Source organism: Podarcis vaucheri (assembly GCF_965113315.1).
Source record: "Podarcis vaucheri genome assembly, chromosome: 15".
Taxonomy (NCBI): Eukaryota; Metazoa; Chordata; class Lepidosauria; order Squamata; family Lacertidae; genus Podarcis; species Podarcis vaucheri.
In genome coordinates, this window is record NC_138753.1 from 9,644,975 (window position 1) to 9,662,683 (window position 17,709).

Sequence of the window (17,709 nt, forward strand, 5' to 3'; positions counted from 1 at the left end):
AGATAGAGTTGGGTGTCATCGGCATACTGATGGCAGCCCAGCCCAAAACTCCGGACAAGCTGGGCGAGGGGGCGCATAAAGATGTTAAAAAGCATCGGGGAGAGAATCGCCCCTGAGGCACTCCACACACCAAGGAGTGGCGGGATGACAGTTCCCCCCCCAAGCGCCACCCTCTGTCCCCGACCAGAGAGAAACGAGCGCAGCCATTGAAGGACTGCGCCCTGGATCCCCACGTCGGCGAGGCGGTGGTCCAAAAGTTCGTGATCGATCATGTCGAAAGCTGCTGACAGATCTAGAAGAATCAGCAGCCCCGACCCGCCTCGATCCAGCTGTCTACGGAGATCATCTGTTAGGGCGACCAGAGCCGTCTCGGTCCCATGACCAGCGCGGAAGCCGGACTGGAATGGATCCAGAGCCGATGTTTCATCCAGAAACCTACCAAGCTGTTCAGCAACCGCTCTCTCAATCACCTTGCCCAGGAATGGAAGATTCGAAACTGGGCGGTAATTGGATAGATCTAAGGGATCTAATGATGTTTTCTTTAAGAGCGGACGCACCACTGCCTCCTTCAGTTCCCCTGGGAATGTCCCGGTGCCAAGGGACAAATTGATGATATCCCCCAGGGGGGCCCGCACCTCGTCTGGACATGCTCTAATCAGCCAAGACGGGCACGGGTCGAGAGGACAAGTGGTGGGCTTTCCAGCTCGGAGGAGTCTGTCCACATCGGCTGGGGATATCCGGTCAAAGTGGTCCAATACTGGACCCGAGGACAGTCGAGGGGCCTCCAGTTCTTTTATTGTATCCAAATTGGCAGGGAGGTCATGGCGGAGCGACAGGACCTTCTCCGCAAAAAAGCTCGCAAATGCCTCACAGCTATGTGTCGAATTGTTATTTAAATTTGGCTGTCCTTCGAGGGACGTTAAAGACCGAATTATACTAAATAATTGTGCCGGGCGAGAGCTAGCGGATGCAATGGAGGCCGAGAAGTAGGACTTCTTGGCGGCCTTCACTGCCATCTCGTAGGTTTTCATAAAAACCCTATAAGATGTTCTTGAGGCTCCGTCACGGGCACCCCGCCATACTCGCTCTAGCCGTCTGAGGTCCCGCTTCATTTTCCGGAGCTCCTCAGTAAACCAGGGAGCCCGGTTTCTGCGGGGTCGCAGAGGGTGCTTAGGTGCGATCTCATTGATGGCTGCCAGGAGCTGGGTATTCCAGCCCTCAACAAGCTCAGTCAATGAGTCGCCAGGGGGAGAAAGGTCCCGCAAGGCTTGACGGAATCTATCAGGGTCCATCAGCCTCCGCGGGCGAGCCCAAATCGGCTCACCACCCAAGCAGGGTGGGGGTGGAACATCAATCCTGGCTTTCAGAGCATAGTGATCCGACCATGGCACCTTCATCGAAGGAGACAGGATCACATCTATACCGACGCCAAAGATCAGATCCAGCGTGTGGCCTGCTTGATGTGTGGGGCCCGAAACAAACTGGGAGAGCCCTAGTGTCGCCATGGAAGACACCAGGTCCAGAGCCTGTGAGGAGGGAGTGGCATCGGCATGGATGTTGAAGTCCCCCAATACCAATAGGTTAGGGAACTCCAAGGCCCAGCCGGCCACCGCCTCCAGCAGGCCTGACAGGGTGGCTGCTGGTGCGCTAGGTGGCCGGTACACCAGCCAGACAGCCAAGCTCACCTCGGAGCCCCACACTAGGCCAACACATTCAATGCCGGGGATCGATGGCGGTGGTAGAGCCCTGAAAGAACAGTCTTCCCGGATTAATAATGCCACCCCTCCCCCCCGGCCCACAGTCCGTGTGGCTGCAGGTCCATGAATATTGGTGATCCCTGGTCTATCTAGTCTGCCTGCCTTCCTTCCTGCTCCCACCTGCATTCACTGAAAAAGCTGGAGGAAAGCAAGGCCAACGGACAGCATGCTTATTATTTAGCACAATGTACATCGGTTACTTGCACTTGGGTGGTACTGTGGGTTAAACCACAGAGCCTAGGACTTGCTGATCAGAAGGTCGGCGGTTCGAATCCCCGTGACGGGCTGAGCTCCCATTGTTCAGTCCCTGCTCCTGCCAACCTAGCAGTTCGAAAGCACATCAAAGTGCAAGTAGATAAATAGGTACTGCTCCGGTGGGAAGGTAAATGGTGTTTCCGTGCACTACTCTGGTTCGCCAGAAGCGGCTTAGTCATGCTGGCCACATGACCCAGAAGCTGTATGCCGGCTCCCTCGGCCAGTAAAGCGAGATGAGCGCCGCAACCCCAGAGTCGGCCATGACTGGACCTAATGGTCAGGGGTCCCTTTACCTTTACATTGCTTACTGAATCAGAAAATGAAGACTGTCTCTAAGCAGAAGTTGTGGACTCTCTTTGATTAGAGTATTTAAGGCAGAGGCTACCACACACAGCTGTCTAGAGGATTTTTCCTGCATTGGGCGGAAGGGTTAGGCTAGATGTTCTTTGAGATTCCTTCATATTCTGATTCCAATGTTCTGTGAAGATGACCTGAGTAACTGTGGCTGGGTGACTCCTGTTCAGGAGAGGGTCCCAGCTGGTGCAGAAGGCTGATGCAAGGAATCCAGCGACAAAGCTAGATTTAGGAGAACCTCCAATCTTTGAGTCTGATCCTATTTACTGACACCCTTCCTCTCTTCTCTACGGCTCCTTGACTTGGCAGCAGCCAGTGAATCCAACCAACAAATCAGTTCAGACTCCACTGCTGGGGTACACATATTCCCTGTCCCCAATAACAATAACAACAACAACAACAACAATAATAATAAACTGATTACTATTCCCCCCCTGCATTTTCAGTTGCTTCTAGAATACATGTAGTTGCTGTAGTAGTTGCTTCTATAATACATATGCAAAAGGAACATGATAATCTAGCCTTGGCACCAGTAACTAAAAATGAAAAAATGTAAAAAAACCAAGCTTGCTTTGACCTCTGATCCTGACCTTTGACCCCCACATCACTGCCTTGCCAGCTGTAGTCTCCATTTCCCTCTCTAATGAAGCATATGCCATCTTTCCAATTAGATTTGGTTTTGATTTCTGCTTTTTCTTCTCCAGAAGGAATGGGGCGCGTGCGCCGAAAGACAAAGAGAGAGAGAGAAAGAGAAAGAGAGAGAGAGACAAGTATAATTATTCTTTAACAAGGAATCACTTGCCCGTAAACATTTCATATGCAAATGAGTTGGTACTAACTAATGTTCCTGATTGCCAAGTGGAAGTCGTGGAACATGCCTTTGTTCCTTCTCTAAAGCAAAGGAACAGTTGTAATTACAGATATTTTTGCTCGCACATAGGCGGAGAAGCAGCCCTTAATTGGCATAACAAGCCTTGATTCATCTTAAAGTTGCTTAATAAGCGCCGGCATCTGCCGTGACATTCAGAACGAGATTCGAGGGGCATTGCTCTGGCACCTTCTGAAATAATCCACAGCTGAAGAAAGGACTCGCTGTGTGGTTTTGTCAAGGCAATCATAGGAATGAAATGGCAAGCCTTTACACATAAAGGTCAATGCTAGGTCTACTAGGAGCTGTGATCCATTTTTTTCTGTCTGGGAGACAGCCAGTGCAAACTTCTGTGATGTAGGAAATTTCAGAGTATGGCAGTGATGGGTGACTGAATCCTTAAGTGGCTTTAGCACTGGGTGATGAGTGCTCAAACATGGCTTCTAGTTAGTGCAACAAGCCTCAGGTTGGTGTTAGATCAGCTGTTATTATGAGCCTTCAGGATTTACTTTGACCCCAGTTCTTTTTTATTATTATCGCTGAAAATTTCTTTTTCTTTTTGTATAAATTTTTATTAATTTTTCAACATATCATTTTCAACAGTAATTAAACATACTTTCAGTTCTTACACCATTTTTTACTTCCATCAATCACATCTGAAAATCTTCCAATCTAATCACCTAATATACATTTCTTACTTCCACTATTACATTTAACTATCCAAACTGTTATCTCTATTCTTTCTTTTCTTTGCAATATTTCATATATTTCTCCTTACAAAACTTCTTGTAGTCCTGATAGCGTAATTTGTTGATTACAGTTGCTCTTCAAATAGTTCGCATATTTCTTCCAATCTTCTGTGACTCTCTGGTCCCACAGGTTTCGACTCCTTCCTGTCATTTTATCTAATTCTGCATAGTCCATTAATTTTTACTTTGACCCCAGTTCATATGGTATCGGAAGCGAGCTAGCAGTAAATCAGACCTTGCAAGTTGGAGTGAACTCTTCCCTGGCAAAAACACAATTGGCACAGAGTTGGTGGAGTGCAAGCAACTCATCTCTGGTACGTTTTGCCCTCCATTTAGCAGTTGCTGAGACTGAAGGTCCCTGCCTCCCCACGGCAGCCTAAGTCCCCTCCTCTCCAGGGTTTCCCCCAAACAATCTGAGACTGCGCCTGCATGAAGCTGGCTTCTCCTCTGCCCTCTTCATGCCTCTCCTGGTACTGGGAGACCACCGGGGGGGGGGGAGCTTGTAGCAGCAGAAGGCGGAGACACTCATAACTCTTCACCGACCTGACTCATCTCTGCCTCTTGATCTCCTTGCTCTCCTGCTCCAGCTTCTGCCTCTGATTCTGGACTTATTTCTGCCACCAACTCTCTCCACTCACTAAGTCCTGTTACCCTTTCAGCTTCTGACACCTCCTCTTTCCAGTCTTCTTTGGGAGGGTTGGAGGCTGCAGGGTCACCTGATGGAGATGCAGGTCAGGGTCAGGGCTTAGACCAGGCTCCTGAAGAAAGAGGGAGACACCTACACCCAAGGCTGATGGACAGGAGTCCCCAGAGGAACATCCCAAACTACCAGGCCCTTTAAGAGCCTGGATTCGAAGGAATCTTCCCCTGAAGACATACCGTATTTTCCCGTGTATAAGACTAGGTTTTCTTCCTAAAAAATAATGTCAAAAATTAGGGGGTATCTTATACATGGGGCCATCTTCCCCCATTTTCTTAAATCTGAGTCCCCTCCAAATCTTACAGACGGAAAAATACGGTACCCTCCAACATTTCTCCGATGAAAATAGGGATGTCCCATTCCATAATGATAATTTTACTATTTATACCCCGCGCATCTAATTGGATAGCTCCAGCCACTTTGGGCAGATTCCGACATATATAAAAACATAATAAAGCATTAAACATAAAAAATTCCCTATACAGGATTGCCTTCAGGTGGCTTGGGAGTCGGATAGCTTCATACCCTCCAACATTTCTCCAATGAAAATAAGGACATCCTAAGGGAAAGTGGGACATTCCGGGATCAAATCGGAAACTGGAACGGCTTCTCTAAATCAGGGATGTCTCTGGAAAATAGGGACGCTTGGACGGTCTGTGAAGAGCCAGGTGCCTTCCATTGCACACCATCTACTCAGCAGTGCAGGCCAGAGGGTTGGTCTTCTGAGGCTCTGGGGTTCCCACAAGGGGGTGGAGCCTGGAGGAGGTAGCCCGGAGACAGAGACTGAAAAGGCCTCAGTCTGCCCCCAGCCTTTGTTGGAGCAAGTGGCTTGTGTGGAGCTGTCCGTGGTGCTGTAACCTTGAATCAGCCTTGTTGCACCACTTTTCCCATTGAATCTAGCACTGGGCCAGAACACGGGAGTTGAAACCTTGTGTGCTACCTCCATTATCCAAACCATAGTAGCTATTTGGCTCAAGAGCTGCTTTTGAGAGGCAAGATGGCAACACCGACATCACAAGCTCTGGCTCATCACCCTTGCTGATTTAAAACCCTGACCTCATTTTGATTTTTTTTAAGGGCTGCTTGCCACACCCTCATATATGTTTGGGATGCTTTAGCCGTGATTCCTGCTTTGCAAGGGGTTGGACTAGATGACCCCTTTTGTTCCCTTGCAGCTGTACCACTCTGATTCCATGTCTTCTGTTCAGAGATGGCCTATCCAAAAAGAACATTTTCTCTTAATGCCAGGAAGAGATTCTGGTCTCTCCCTGCCCCACATTTCTCCTTCCATGGAGATTTCAAAACGATTTTAAAGCATCACTGGAGAAATGGCAGCCATGTTTAGCTGTGGATACCTTGTTAGTCTGGTACCCTGGGTGATTTAAAAATGGTGATTCATGCTTCGCAACATCTTTGTAAAATCCAGGGAGATTGCTCTGCCCTTTGAGAAGGAAAATAAATTCAAGAGTCCATGAAACACCAGGCGCTGTGTGAGGTTCCTTGGAAGAGCAGCTTCAGATATGTAATAGGTATGAGTTACTCGTGCGTAAGCTGGTGCCTTTCTTGGTTAGTTTGCCTTATTAAACCTTTTTGACTGCACAGCCCTTCTCATCGTGGCTGCCTCAGTCACTGGCAGAATCCGTCAGAGGGCATTTCTTGAACCTCTTCCAACATAAAAGTTGTTTGACACCCAGTCTCCTCTTCCTCTCACTGCGCGGGAGTCTTCTGCGCAGGGAAGGCATGGGTAGCGGAGGACCTGGGCTCTCCTCACTGATGTCCAGTGAAGAGTCCTGGAGCCCTCTCTCCAATTCCCCCGTCTGCCCCCCTCTATCCCTGGTGTTGCGCTGATTGGCTTCCCCCTCTACTGAGCTGTTTCTCCCCCTGCTGCTGGGTCCTTCACCAGCATCATCTGGGAGCCTCCCCTTCGCCTCTCCCTCTGATGTCAGTTCCCTGACAAGATATTATGGGTTTTATCTGGTGTTAGTCATGCCCAGAGTACACTCACCAAAAGGAATGGACATGACTAACCTAGGGCCATTGATTTCGGTGGGTCTTCTCTGATTGAAACTTAATTGAGTATGACCCTAAGATCTCTCTGTACAATCTCTGTGTGATGGCTATGCTCTAGGTCCACTGTTGACGATAAAAACAACTCAGGCACACAAACAACCTGCTCCTTAACTACCACAGAGATTTCCTCTTGGACCACCGTCTAGAAAGGCTGAATACCACCCAAAGTGCCTTTAACATCACTGCCCCAGAAGCTGGGGCTACAAGCAGATGTTATATGCACCAGCTGTGGCAGTGTTCTGTGCCAGCAGTACAATGTTTTCATTGGAATTTCACGAATACCGGCTGCTGCGGTTTTAATTTTTTTTGGTTCACTGACTCATCCAGACAGGGTCTGCTGTTGCTATATTCAAGTCACATTTCCAGATTTTCTTCTGTCCTCTTTGAATTCCTATTAAGTCACAGACACTGTCCCTTTCCCACTGCTAATAATGTTTGTTCAAATTCAGTCAAAGGTTCAGTTGCATGAGATTGAACAATGTGGTCCCTGATAAATTTCATGAGCTGATGTTTATGGAACCGGTTAGGGAGTCAAGTCTCCCAATGCCACATGAAGCTGCTCTAAGGTTACCAGGCTTGTTCACTTAAAAATTCTTTAATATAAAATATGGTGCTGTGGCTAAAACCTCAGTGCCTAGGACTTGCTGATCGTAAGGTCGGCGGTTCAAATCCCCGTGGCGGGGTGAGCTCCCGTTGTTCGGTCCCAGCTCCTGCCCACCTAGCAGTTCGAAAGCACCCCTAAGTGCAAGTAGATAAATAGGTACCGCTTTATAGCGGGAAGGTAAACGGCGTTTCCGTGTGTGGCATGAGTGCTGGCTCACCAGTGCAGCTTCGTCACGCTGGCCACGTGACCCGGAAGTGTCCTCGGACGGCGCTGGCTCCCGGCCTCTTAAATGAGATGAGCGCACAACCCTAGAGTCGGTCACGACTGGCCCGTATGGGCAGGGGTACCTTTACCTTTACCTTTACCTTACATCTTTCTTTGCACCCCTTCACCCTATGCATATTTTCAATGACTGACACACCAAACCCAGGTAGGTTTGTGTTGGAGTTAAAGGAGAGCAGAATGACAAAAGCTGTGGTTACCATTTATGCCAAATTAAAGAAGTGGTTTCAGAGTAGGGATGTTGCATGCCTTTAGTGACTTTTACCTTGAGTGACTTAAAGGGTAGGGCCCCCAAAGGACCAAGTCCCACCAACTCTTCCTCCAACCCCTGGAAAGCTTCTGTCAGTCAGTGTAGACCACTGGTCTACAACTGGTGGGTTGGGATTCACTAGCGGTTCGTGGCTTGAACAAAGTGGGTCACAAAAGGAGTGCTACCATGAGTGCAAATACATGGTAAAAGTAATGGGTCTCCAAATGCATGTTTGGCTAAAGTTGGGTCCTCCTGGGTCTGAACAGGTTGAAGATACCTGGTGCAGGCTGTGCTTAGCTAGGTGGCCTGATGGTCTGTCTCAGTATAAGGCAGCTTCCTATGGTCAGGCCTGTGTGGGTGACCACCTGGCAACTCCATACACATCACTGTGGGTTCCATAGCAGAAGAAAGGCAGGATAGAGATATAAGAAGATGAAACTCGCTGAAGGACCTTGTGGGGGCAGTCACTGCCTCTCAGCCTAACCTATCACACTGTCAGGCATCAGGGAATTTGATCCCCTCTCCGCAAGGCACGCTGCCAGGGATAGATAACATGGAAAGCTCTTACCAAAGTCTTTCATTTAATATTCACAGAGAGAGGCTTAGAAATGCTTCCTCTTGGAGTAATGGTGTTGCTCCGAGTAAACTCCACCCCCTTCTCTCCTCAATTGTCAACAGCACCCCCCCCCTTACGGTGGCTGCTTAGGGCTATTTGCCTCTTAGCTTTTTGTTCTCCTGCCTTCAATGCTCGCTGGGTTCTGGGAGAGGGGTCTGGAATGTTTTCTAGTGATAATGTGTCAGCCAGCTGCTCCAGCTCTGCTTCCCCCTCTTCTTCTCCTGTTATTTCCCAGCTTTGCCCCTCTGAGCTGTGACCTTCTGCAAACCACCATTGTAAATCTATATGGTCTTCCTATTCTCTGGAAGGTTCAGGAGGAGGGGGAGGCGGTCTTCACCATTCCTCCTCATTCAAGTCCCTGACACTCACAGGGCTGCAAATAAATAAGCATGACAAACAAGGGGAAAGGGGCAGGGAGGGGAGGGGGGGAAAGCACCCGTTGTGAAACAGTCATTCTTAAAATGACCAGTTGGTATAAGAAACTGTTCAGGGTAAGAGGTGGGTCCATACTGTCTGCACATCTTTCCACTGGACTAGTTGTTCTAGGGTGCTACCCCAATGGAAGCACAGTATTGTTGCACAGCCTCCTTGAGTATTTTTGCCCAGCTGGAATGTATCCTTGAACTCTGAGAATGTCTCTTGTTTGCTTCAATGGACGTGCGTGTGGAAACCTCTGACTTTTGCATGGCTGGAACATAGCCTGTTGTACAAAGGAAAGAGCCACTTCCATAGCTCCACCCACTTCTGTCTCTGCCCCCCCCCACCATTGGCATACGGCCCCTGGAAGGTTCTCTGTGAGGGAACATGCCCCTGCGGCTGAGTAAGGATCCCTGCCCCTGCTTCATGGCCTCCTTTGATCCATGGCACCTTGTGTCTCAGCTGCTATTCCACCTTCTTGCCCTGACAAACGTTCCCATGCTGTGCTTCCTGCTCTTCAGGTACGTGAGGGAAGGTCGCTTCCGGATCGAGGAGAGGACCCTGACAGCATTCCAGTGGCTCTACTCTCCGCAGCAGCATCGCATCGTCAGCAGAGCAGACCTGGAAGTCCCGAGCCGGTGAGCCAAAAACCTTGGGTGGTCTTCAAAGAGTGGGCTGTGATCCCTGAAGAAGCCTGTGGGACAAGTGGTTTGGGCAGGGAGCCTGTGAAGTTCCAGGCAGAGATGGGAACCTATGGATAGTGCCTTCCTTCTGGGGTTGTCAATGGTCCAGAAATACAAATGTGACCAATTCTGGACAGTGGTGGATGGTACCCATTGGGATTGGTACAGCAGAAGGCTGGGAGCTCAACAGCCAGAGCTCATGAGAGGTGAAGTCAACTAATTCTAATCCTCCTCCATGCTGAGTTCTACAAGGGCAGCACTGAGACCAAGGAGGAGGAAGATGGATAGTTGTGCCACCCCAACGGTGGATTTAGGACGGCACAACTGGTTCCCCTGCACAGGTGCCGAGTTGAGAGGGCACCTTCTTGCCTCCTTCCCAAATCCTGGTAAGCATTTGGGAAAGAGACATGAGGGTCCGATAGGGTCCTAGAGTCCCCCTCTTTCTTTCCCAAGACCCAGTTAGTGCTTGCACAGTTTTGGGAAGGAGAAGGAAGGCTCTAGGATCCTGCCAGAGCCTTCCCAAACCCTTGCGCTGAAATGCAAAGAAGTTGATTACGTCATTAGTTATGTTAGTTTCACTGGAGACGAATAATGTAAGCCAAACTGCAGTGGAATGGAAACAATGCTGATTGTGATGAATACAAGGCAGGGTGGAAGCTGCTCCCTCCTTGCGCCGTGACCCACAATTCCCCTCGCATGCTCCCCCCCCCCGTTTTCAGGGGGACTGCGTATTAATCCCTCTTACAAACCTGCTCCTCTTTCCACCACTGAAAATCTTGGAGGGTATGCTATTGCTTAGACTTTTCTCTCCTTGCACCATGAGTTTCGTGAGGGTAGAATCTAATTATGCCTTATGCGTGCCCAGGGATGGATCACAAATCTGAGAGATAAATAGCTTTCTGCAGAATTTGTAGCTGGAAGCAATTCTAAGAGAAACAACCTAGCCAGAACTGTCCCCTATGAAACCTCTGTGTTGAATGTGTTCTACGCCTCAGAGAAGAGGCTAATGGCAAGGAAATCGATACTCCTGCACTCTCTGAGTTTGATTCTCTGACTTTGGTGGACCTCGGAAGCTTTTAGAGCCATTAAGCCCTCGTACTCTGTTTTCCAAATTCCCCGAGTAAATGTAGGCCTCTGCGCTGTAAGGGCAATTCCCCCCCCCCTCCCCGGTGGTAAGTGAATGTGTCCATGGGATCTCTTGGAGCCTGTTGTACTGCAACGATTTATCTCTGCCAACCTGAAAACCTCATTTTTATAATTACTGTACCATTTGATACCGGGATTAAGACAACAAGTGGGACCTGGAATGAAAGGAAAGTCCATCATCATGCAGAACTATTATGGGCTGGCTGGATGCAGAGGAGTGGTGGGAGGCACTGGCTGGAGAACCCCCCAGGGGAACCCCTGGGGAAGAAGTCTGTGGATTGGTGGTGGGATGACAATGAGTGGTCAGAGGGAGCAGAGAGGGCAGCCTGGAAGGAGGAGATGCCAGAATCTGAATAGGGAACAGGGTTTAGTGAGCAGGAAGAGCCTGGGGCAGAGAGCAGCCCAGAATCAGAGGCAGGAAAGGAGTGGGGCCAGGACATATAAATGAGGAAGCTGCTGCAGACTCCAGTAAGTCTCCCCCTCCTTCTGTGACCAGCTCCCCTCCCCAGAACATGCAGAGAAATGAAGAGGGTGGACCAAAGAGAGAGACAAGATAATAGAGGCTTTGGCTACAGGGGAAGGAACGGGGTGAGGATCCTTAGAGAATGATAGGAAGATGGGGACCTTCAGTCCTCACAACTGCCTCACTCAGGCAAGATCTGGGAAGAGTTGCTGTGATCACTAGGTCTGCACTGTTTTTTGTTAACTTCACTGACACCTGGTATTAAGCTGGACTAGAAGGATGTTTGGCCTGATCCAGCAGGGCAAAGTAACGCATGTATTTTTGCTCCAGTAAAGTTGCCTTGTTGGAAGGAATGGTTATTCTAGTGTTGATTAAGCAACACTAGAATAACGATTCCTTCCAACAAGGCAACTTTACTGGAGCAAAAATACATGCGTTACTTTGCCCACAAGTTACACCTCTGTTTGCGAAAGTGTGTGAGCCATCTCCTGGGGTATGGCACTGAAACAGGGAGCTGCAAATAATTCATTTGGGGAAGACATGCACTTTGAGAGATGGAGGAAAGGGGTGGGGAGGGAGATAGTGTGATTGTTGGAAGAGTGCCTGGCAGTGTGGAATAAGACCGTGGAGAGCCACAGCTGGTCGTAGTAAGTAGCAGTAGTGTCTGACGCTGTATAGGGCAGACACAGATGTTCAGCAATGGTTGGTGCCCATTGGGACTGGTAGGGCAGAAGGTGGGGAGCCCAACAGTAGGGGGAGCCAGAGTGCATGACAGGCAGAGTCAGGGCCAGAGCCAATGACTAGAGGAGCCAACTGTTTCTAGTGTTGTCCCCATCCTTCTTGCTGAGTTCTGCAAGGGTATCACTGACACTAAAGGGGAGGAAGCTGAGACGCTGTGCCCTGCCCCATGTCTTTTAAATAAGAAGGTGGTCAAGGGGTGTGTGTGTGTGTGTGTGTGTGTGTGTGTGTAGAGCAAGTGAGAGAGCATGCTCTGTGATAGGGTGCATGTTTTCCATGCAGATAGTTTCCCGATTCAACCTGTGGCAATTCCAGTTGAGAGGGAAATAGCAGATGATGAGAGAGGCTTTCGCTTGCAACCCCAGAGAGCTGCTGCCAGCCAGAGTTGACGATGCTGAGCTCGATGGACAAATGAACGACATGATCTGATCTGTTAGAATGCTGCGCAGTGTAGTAGACAAGGGTCTGATTCCCCACTCAAACTGGGATGCTTAGCTAATTGATCACGGGCCACTTCTTAAACTATCCCACCTCATGGATTTGTTGCAGAGATAGAATGCTGGGTGGAGGGAACCATGCAAGCTAACTTGTGCTGCTTGGATTATAAAGGCAGGATATAAATACAGTATTTCTTAAAAACAAATAAACGAACAAGCATAGGCAGTTATGAGGTTGGCTTCACAGCTGGCCGGGGGTTTCAACCAAAGTCTCCTTGGTGCACATCTAACAATAGTGGCAGCATCACTGCACTGGCCGAAGGGCAGAATGGAAGATGGATTCCTCCCAAAGCCCTGTGGGGTCTCCCCCTCTGTTTTTCTTTGTTTCTCCCCCATGTATAGTAGCCTGAATGCTGCTGAACCAATTCTTTTGTGTTTCTTGCAAGAAGCGTGGAAGGTTTGCGAGATGCGCGGTGGCTCATGAAAACACCGAACGCCCCCTTGTGGCTGGGAATGCTGCTGGTTTCTTGCCAAGAGACCGTAGAGCATTAAAACAGCAGGTTAGCAAATGCAGACACATCATCTACTCCAAATCAACAATGCCATAGAAGCTTCTCCTTTGCGAGGGAACACTGAGCGGCTGGCTCCATAACTGCATGCCCTCCTTCCTTGTCTTTGAAATAAATAAACCTTGCCTTGATGTTGACTGTGAGCATCAACGTTGCATAAAGTGAAGCAGCAAGGCAATTTTAAGGTAAGGATCCAATTCTTGTCTCGGCTGAGCCATAATCTGAACGTAAAACAATGCTCATATAACATGTGCCAGAGCATGATGCGTCAAGAGAATTTGCACTCCGGAACGGCAGAGATGCTCTTATGCACAAAGTCTGTCTGTTTGTGCTTCTGTATATTTTGCATCAATGGGGACCGGGTGCCTTTCAAGCTCCTCAAGCAATAACCATTTCAACATGTTTGCTTTTTCTACTATTACCAGCGCAGAACCGTAGAGGCATGTGTAGCCTTAGGAAAGGAAAGGAGCTTTACAGGAGGTTGTGTTGTCTGCTGATGCTACAGGGTTGGGGGTACGGAAAATCGTTTTGAGGAGGCTGAACAATCCTCGGGTGTCTGGGGCAATTGCGAGGGTCCGAGGAGGTGGCGGCAACTTGGGACAGGGGTTCCTGTTTGAATATGTCAAAGATGAAATGGGGCACGCTCCAGATTGTCTAGGCAGGCAAGCCTTAATTTGCTAATTTGTCGGAAGGAGAAAATTCAGGTTCAATATTGTGCTAAGAGAGGGAGATCCCCTTCCCATATCTTTCACGAAAGCTTTGCTCCTGCAACTCTGGATGTCTTGCTTGCTTGGGGGGGGGAATGCATTCATCTATAGGTCACACCGTGTTGTGTGAGTGAGGCTCCCTGTTTATAAACTAGACCAATGCAGCAGCAAGAGAACGATTTGGCAGAATGTTTTTGACCTCCACTGTTAAATGACCAGAGTGAGATTACTGCTAGCAAGAGTGGCAATCGTCTCCCCCCCTTTTTTTTACTCTTTTCCAATAACTGCATTGCAAAAGGTTGAAATTGTTTAGCCCCATATGGAAGCTGAAAGAGCAACACAAGGGTGCAACAGGGTATATGGTTTGTAAAGTGGTCTGGTCTGTGTCGAGGGGCAGAAAATTGCAAATATTGTTATCGTCCCTCCAAGAACCACAAGGGCTAGGTGCCTTCTATACAGAGGCTTCCTGGCATTCAGATGGTTAAAAACGGTTGTCTACAGCAATCTGCTGTGTGGTGGTGCTCACTGGGACTGGTGGGGTGGAAGTCAGGAAGACCAGCAGAAAGTGGAGCCAGAACCAGCAAGAGGCAGAACTAACTCCTTCTAATTTTGTCCTCCTCCTCCTCCTTGCTGAGATCTGCAAGGGCAATGCTGATACGAAGAAGCTGACAACCAGAGCCACCTCCTGGTCTGGTGGCAAGTAAGAAGGGAGATGGGCTTGAGGAACTGAGATGGAGGTTGGTGGGCCAGTGACCCACCTGATGATCCAGCCTCCACTGCTGCTGGGTATGATATGAAGTCTTCCTTTGGACTGACCTGTTGTGGAGGGATGTCTGCTTTCACTGCGCCACTCTTTAACCCACATCTAGGTGGGGTGGTGGTGGACCTGGGAAGCTGTCCTATGCCAGGTCAGAGAGCTCAGTTGGTAGAGCATGAGGGTCGTGGGTTCAAGCCCCATGTTGGGCAAAAGATCCCTGCATTGCAGGGGGTTGGACTAGATGACTCTTCCAATTCTATGATTCTATGGTTATGTTTTTTTCATCTAGCTCAGTATACTCCAGGGACTTGGGGAGAGACAGACAGACAGACACGCGCGTGCACACACACACACACACACACACACACACACACACAGGACTTTCCCATCACTCGCTGTCTTTAAACTGAACGTGCTAGGGAATGAAGCTGGGACCCGTCTTTACACCGTCTCACTCTGTAAAACCAGCGAAGAGATTCAGTACAGTGGTTCCATTAAGATTAGTGGCAGTCAGTGACCATTGAGACTGGTGGGACGGGAGCCAATTCCAGTTTCTCCCCCATTGTCCTCCTGGATGAGCTCTACAAGGGCAGCGTTGAGCCTTTGGAAGCTGGATTGGTGGTAAGTAAGAAGGCAGGCATCTGGTGTCTGGCTGAGGGCAGAGTGAGGTTGGTGGGGCAGTGCCTCATTCACCCTCATGGCCCAGCCTTCATTGGGGCTTCTGTACATGAGCCTGTACCCTCCCTCCATGTGGTATTAACTGCATGGCAAATGACGCTCCTGGGCAGGGCTACTGTCTGCTTGACTTCTGGTTTCTGTGAACCAAGAACGCAGTACCTGGAGCCCTCCCAAGGTGGCTGACCTCTTATTCCCATTAGGCATAGCTAGCTTGGCCAACGGCCACGAATGATGGGAGATGGACTCCAAGAAGGCCACAGGTTTCCCCATACTTTGCTTCCTCCCTCTATTCTCTACGGAAAGATTATAGGTTCAACTCGGTGCCGGTCCATCCATTAGACAAAACGAAGCAAAGGCCTCAGATGACCGGAGATGGAGGTGATGGACAAGCACTCCCGTGGGCCCTGCTTTCTTGTTGTGCCTGAGCACCGCGACTCTTCTTTCCCACCTTGATTTTCTGGGATGCTGTCCAGCGGAGGTGGTCAGCAGCTACCCGGCCGCTCCTGTGAGCTGTGGCTGCTGTCCGCAGTGCAGGATGCATGGGTTGCTGTGGCAGCAAGGGATGTGGCTGGCTGGTGTTGAAGGCATCTCTAAAGGCTGTGGGGGCGGCTGCTCGTATCAACACTGCCATGGCAGTCAGTAGGAAAAGGTGGGCTTTTGCTTTCCCTGCTCACTACCTTGCAAAGATGAGGGAAGAGGAGCAATGGCTCGCCCTGGGGAGGGGAGAGGTGCGATGGCTTGCTTTGGGTGCATCTCGCACTAGCCCTGGCTTGGTTTATGCAGCACATTTCATTTACACCTCCATCTTTTCCTCCATGGGGCTCAAGGTGGTAGACCTGGTTTCGCTCTCCCCATTTTACCTGCAAGGTAGATCAGGCTCAGAGTCAACGACAGGTCCAAGTTTACCCAGGGAGCTTCATGGCTGAGTGATGATTCAAACCCAGATCACAATCCAACACTTTAACTGTTATTCCTTTGCCACAGTGGTGTAGCGTGGGGGGTGCCAGGGGTGCCGGCCGCACCGGGCGCAACATCTGGGGGGGCGCGCTCGCTGCCTCCGGAGTCGCCGAAGAGCCTCGGGCGCAGGCTGTAGCGGAGCCGCATGTCTCGCGGAACCGACGAGCTGTGCGCGCGTCCGGGCTGAAGGCGCCCGGCAGGCAGCGGCTCTCTGCGCTCGCCGCGGAGGACGCGCCAGGCAGCCCCTCCTCACAGCCCCGCCTCCGCCGGTGCTGCTGCAGCTGCTGGGCCGTTGCATTTTCCTCGTCTCTCTGCCCCCCTCCTCCTCCGGGCAAGCGGCGTCGTTTGGGCGGCAGCGCCAGCGGCAACTCACAGTTTAGGGGTTAGGGGGGGCGCAAATTTCTTGCCTTGCCCCGGGTTAGGGGGCGCAAATTACTTGCGTTTCCCCGGGTGCTGACAACTCACGCTACGCCGCTGCTTTGCCACCAACACTTTTGAGCCCAATGGACTTCAAAGGTGCTTGATGATGAAGAAGAAGAGTTTGGATTTGATATCCCGCCTTTCACTCCCTTTAAGGAGTCTCAAAGCGGCTAACATTCTCCTTTCCCTTCCTCCCCCACAACAAACACTCTGTGAGGTGAGTGGGGCTGAGAGACTTCAAAGAAGTGTGACTGGCCCAAGGTCACCCAGCAGCTGTATGTGGAGGAGTGGAGACTCAAACCCGGTTCCCCAGATTACGAGACTACCGCTCTTAACCACTACACCACACTGAACCACCCGCTCACCTCCCCATTGCTCTGCTCTTTCTTTTTCTTTAAAATCTTATTCGCTGGCACTCACCCACCTGAGACACTGCTAGAGGGAATGAGCCCCCCCTTGCCACCCCCACCCCCCGCAGAGAAGACCTGCTGCTCAGCAATAGAGCATTTGTTCAATCCTCATTATCTCTTGGTAGGACTCTTTGCTGCTTGAAACCCTGGAGAGCTGCTGCCAGTCAGTGCAGACAATACTGCGCTGGGTGGGCTAATGGTCTGACTCATCCTAAGGCAGATTCTTTTTTTAAAAAAAATCTGATTATTTACTGGGAGTTTTCAACATAGAATGCAATAAAAAACAAACTAAATAAAAATAGAGAGGGGGGGGGGACCAAGAAAGAAAGAAAGAAAACAATGAGAGGAAATAGGAAGGTAAAGAAAGAGAGAGAAAATAAAATACAGAGCCCTCTATCAAGGACTGATTTGGTTTTTTGATGTCCTCTATGTTGGGTTGTGGGAAATCAAGGACAGATGTTCTTACAGATATATGGCAGAACTACATTGAGAATATTTGTGTGAAACTGGTGGCACCCTTAACCCTTATTTCACACAAAAAGGAGTGGAGCTTCCCAGTTCACAGCTGGAAGCTTCCATTTCTTCTTCCAGCCTCCCACCTGGGAGTTATTCCCTTCCCTGCCTCCCATGCAGGGTTCTTTGGTCACCCATCACCTTCTTGTGAGTATCCTCCTCAACCCAACATAGGTAAAGGTAAAGGGACCCCTGACCATTAGGTCCAGTCGTGGCCGACTCTGGGGTTGCGGCACTCATCTCGCTTTATGAGCCAGCGTACAGCTTCTGGGTCATGTGGCCAGCATGACTAAGCCGCTTCTGGCGAAC

General features: G+C 49.9%; 1 protein-coding gene across 2 annotated transcripts in view; it reads left to right on the top strand.

Moving 5' to 3' along the window:
* The window catches only part of RAP1GAP2 (RAP1 GTPase activating protein 2), a 193,939-nt gene that overhangs the window by 5,365 nt on the left and 170,865 nt on the right, over window positions 1-17,709 (top strand). The window contains exon 2 of one of the 2 annotated variants that reach the window (XM_082201232.1): window positions 9,444-9,560. In XM_082201232.1, coding sequence (XP_082057358.1) covers window positions 9,444-9,560 — 117 coding nt within the window. Of the gene's footprint in view, window positions 1-9,443; window positions 9,561-12,863; window positions 13,144-17,709 lie in introns of those variants that run through there. The other variant, XM_082201236.1, reaches the window with a different exon arrangement.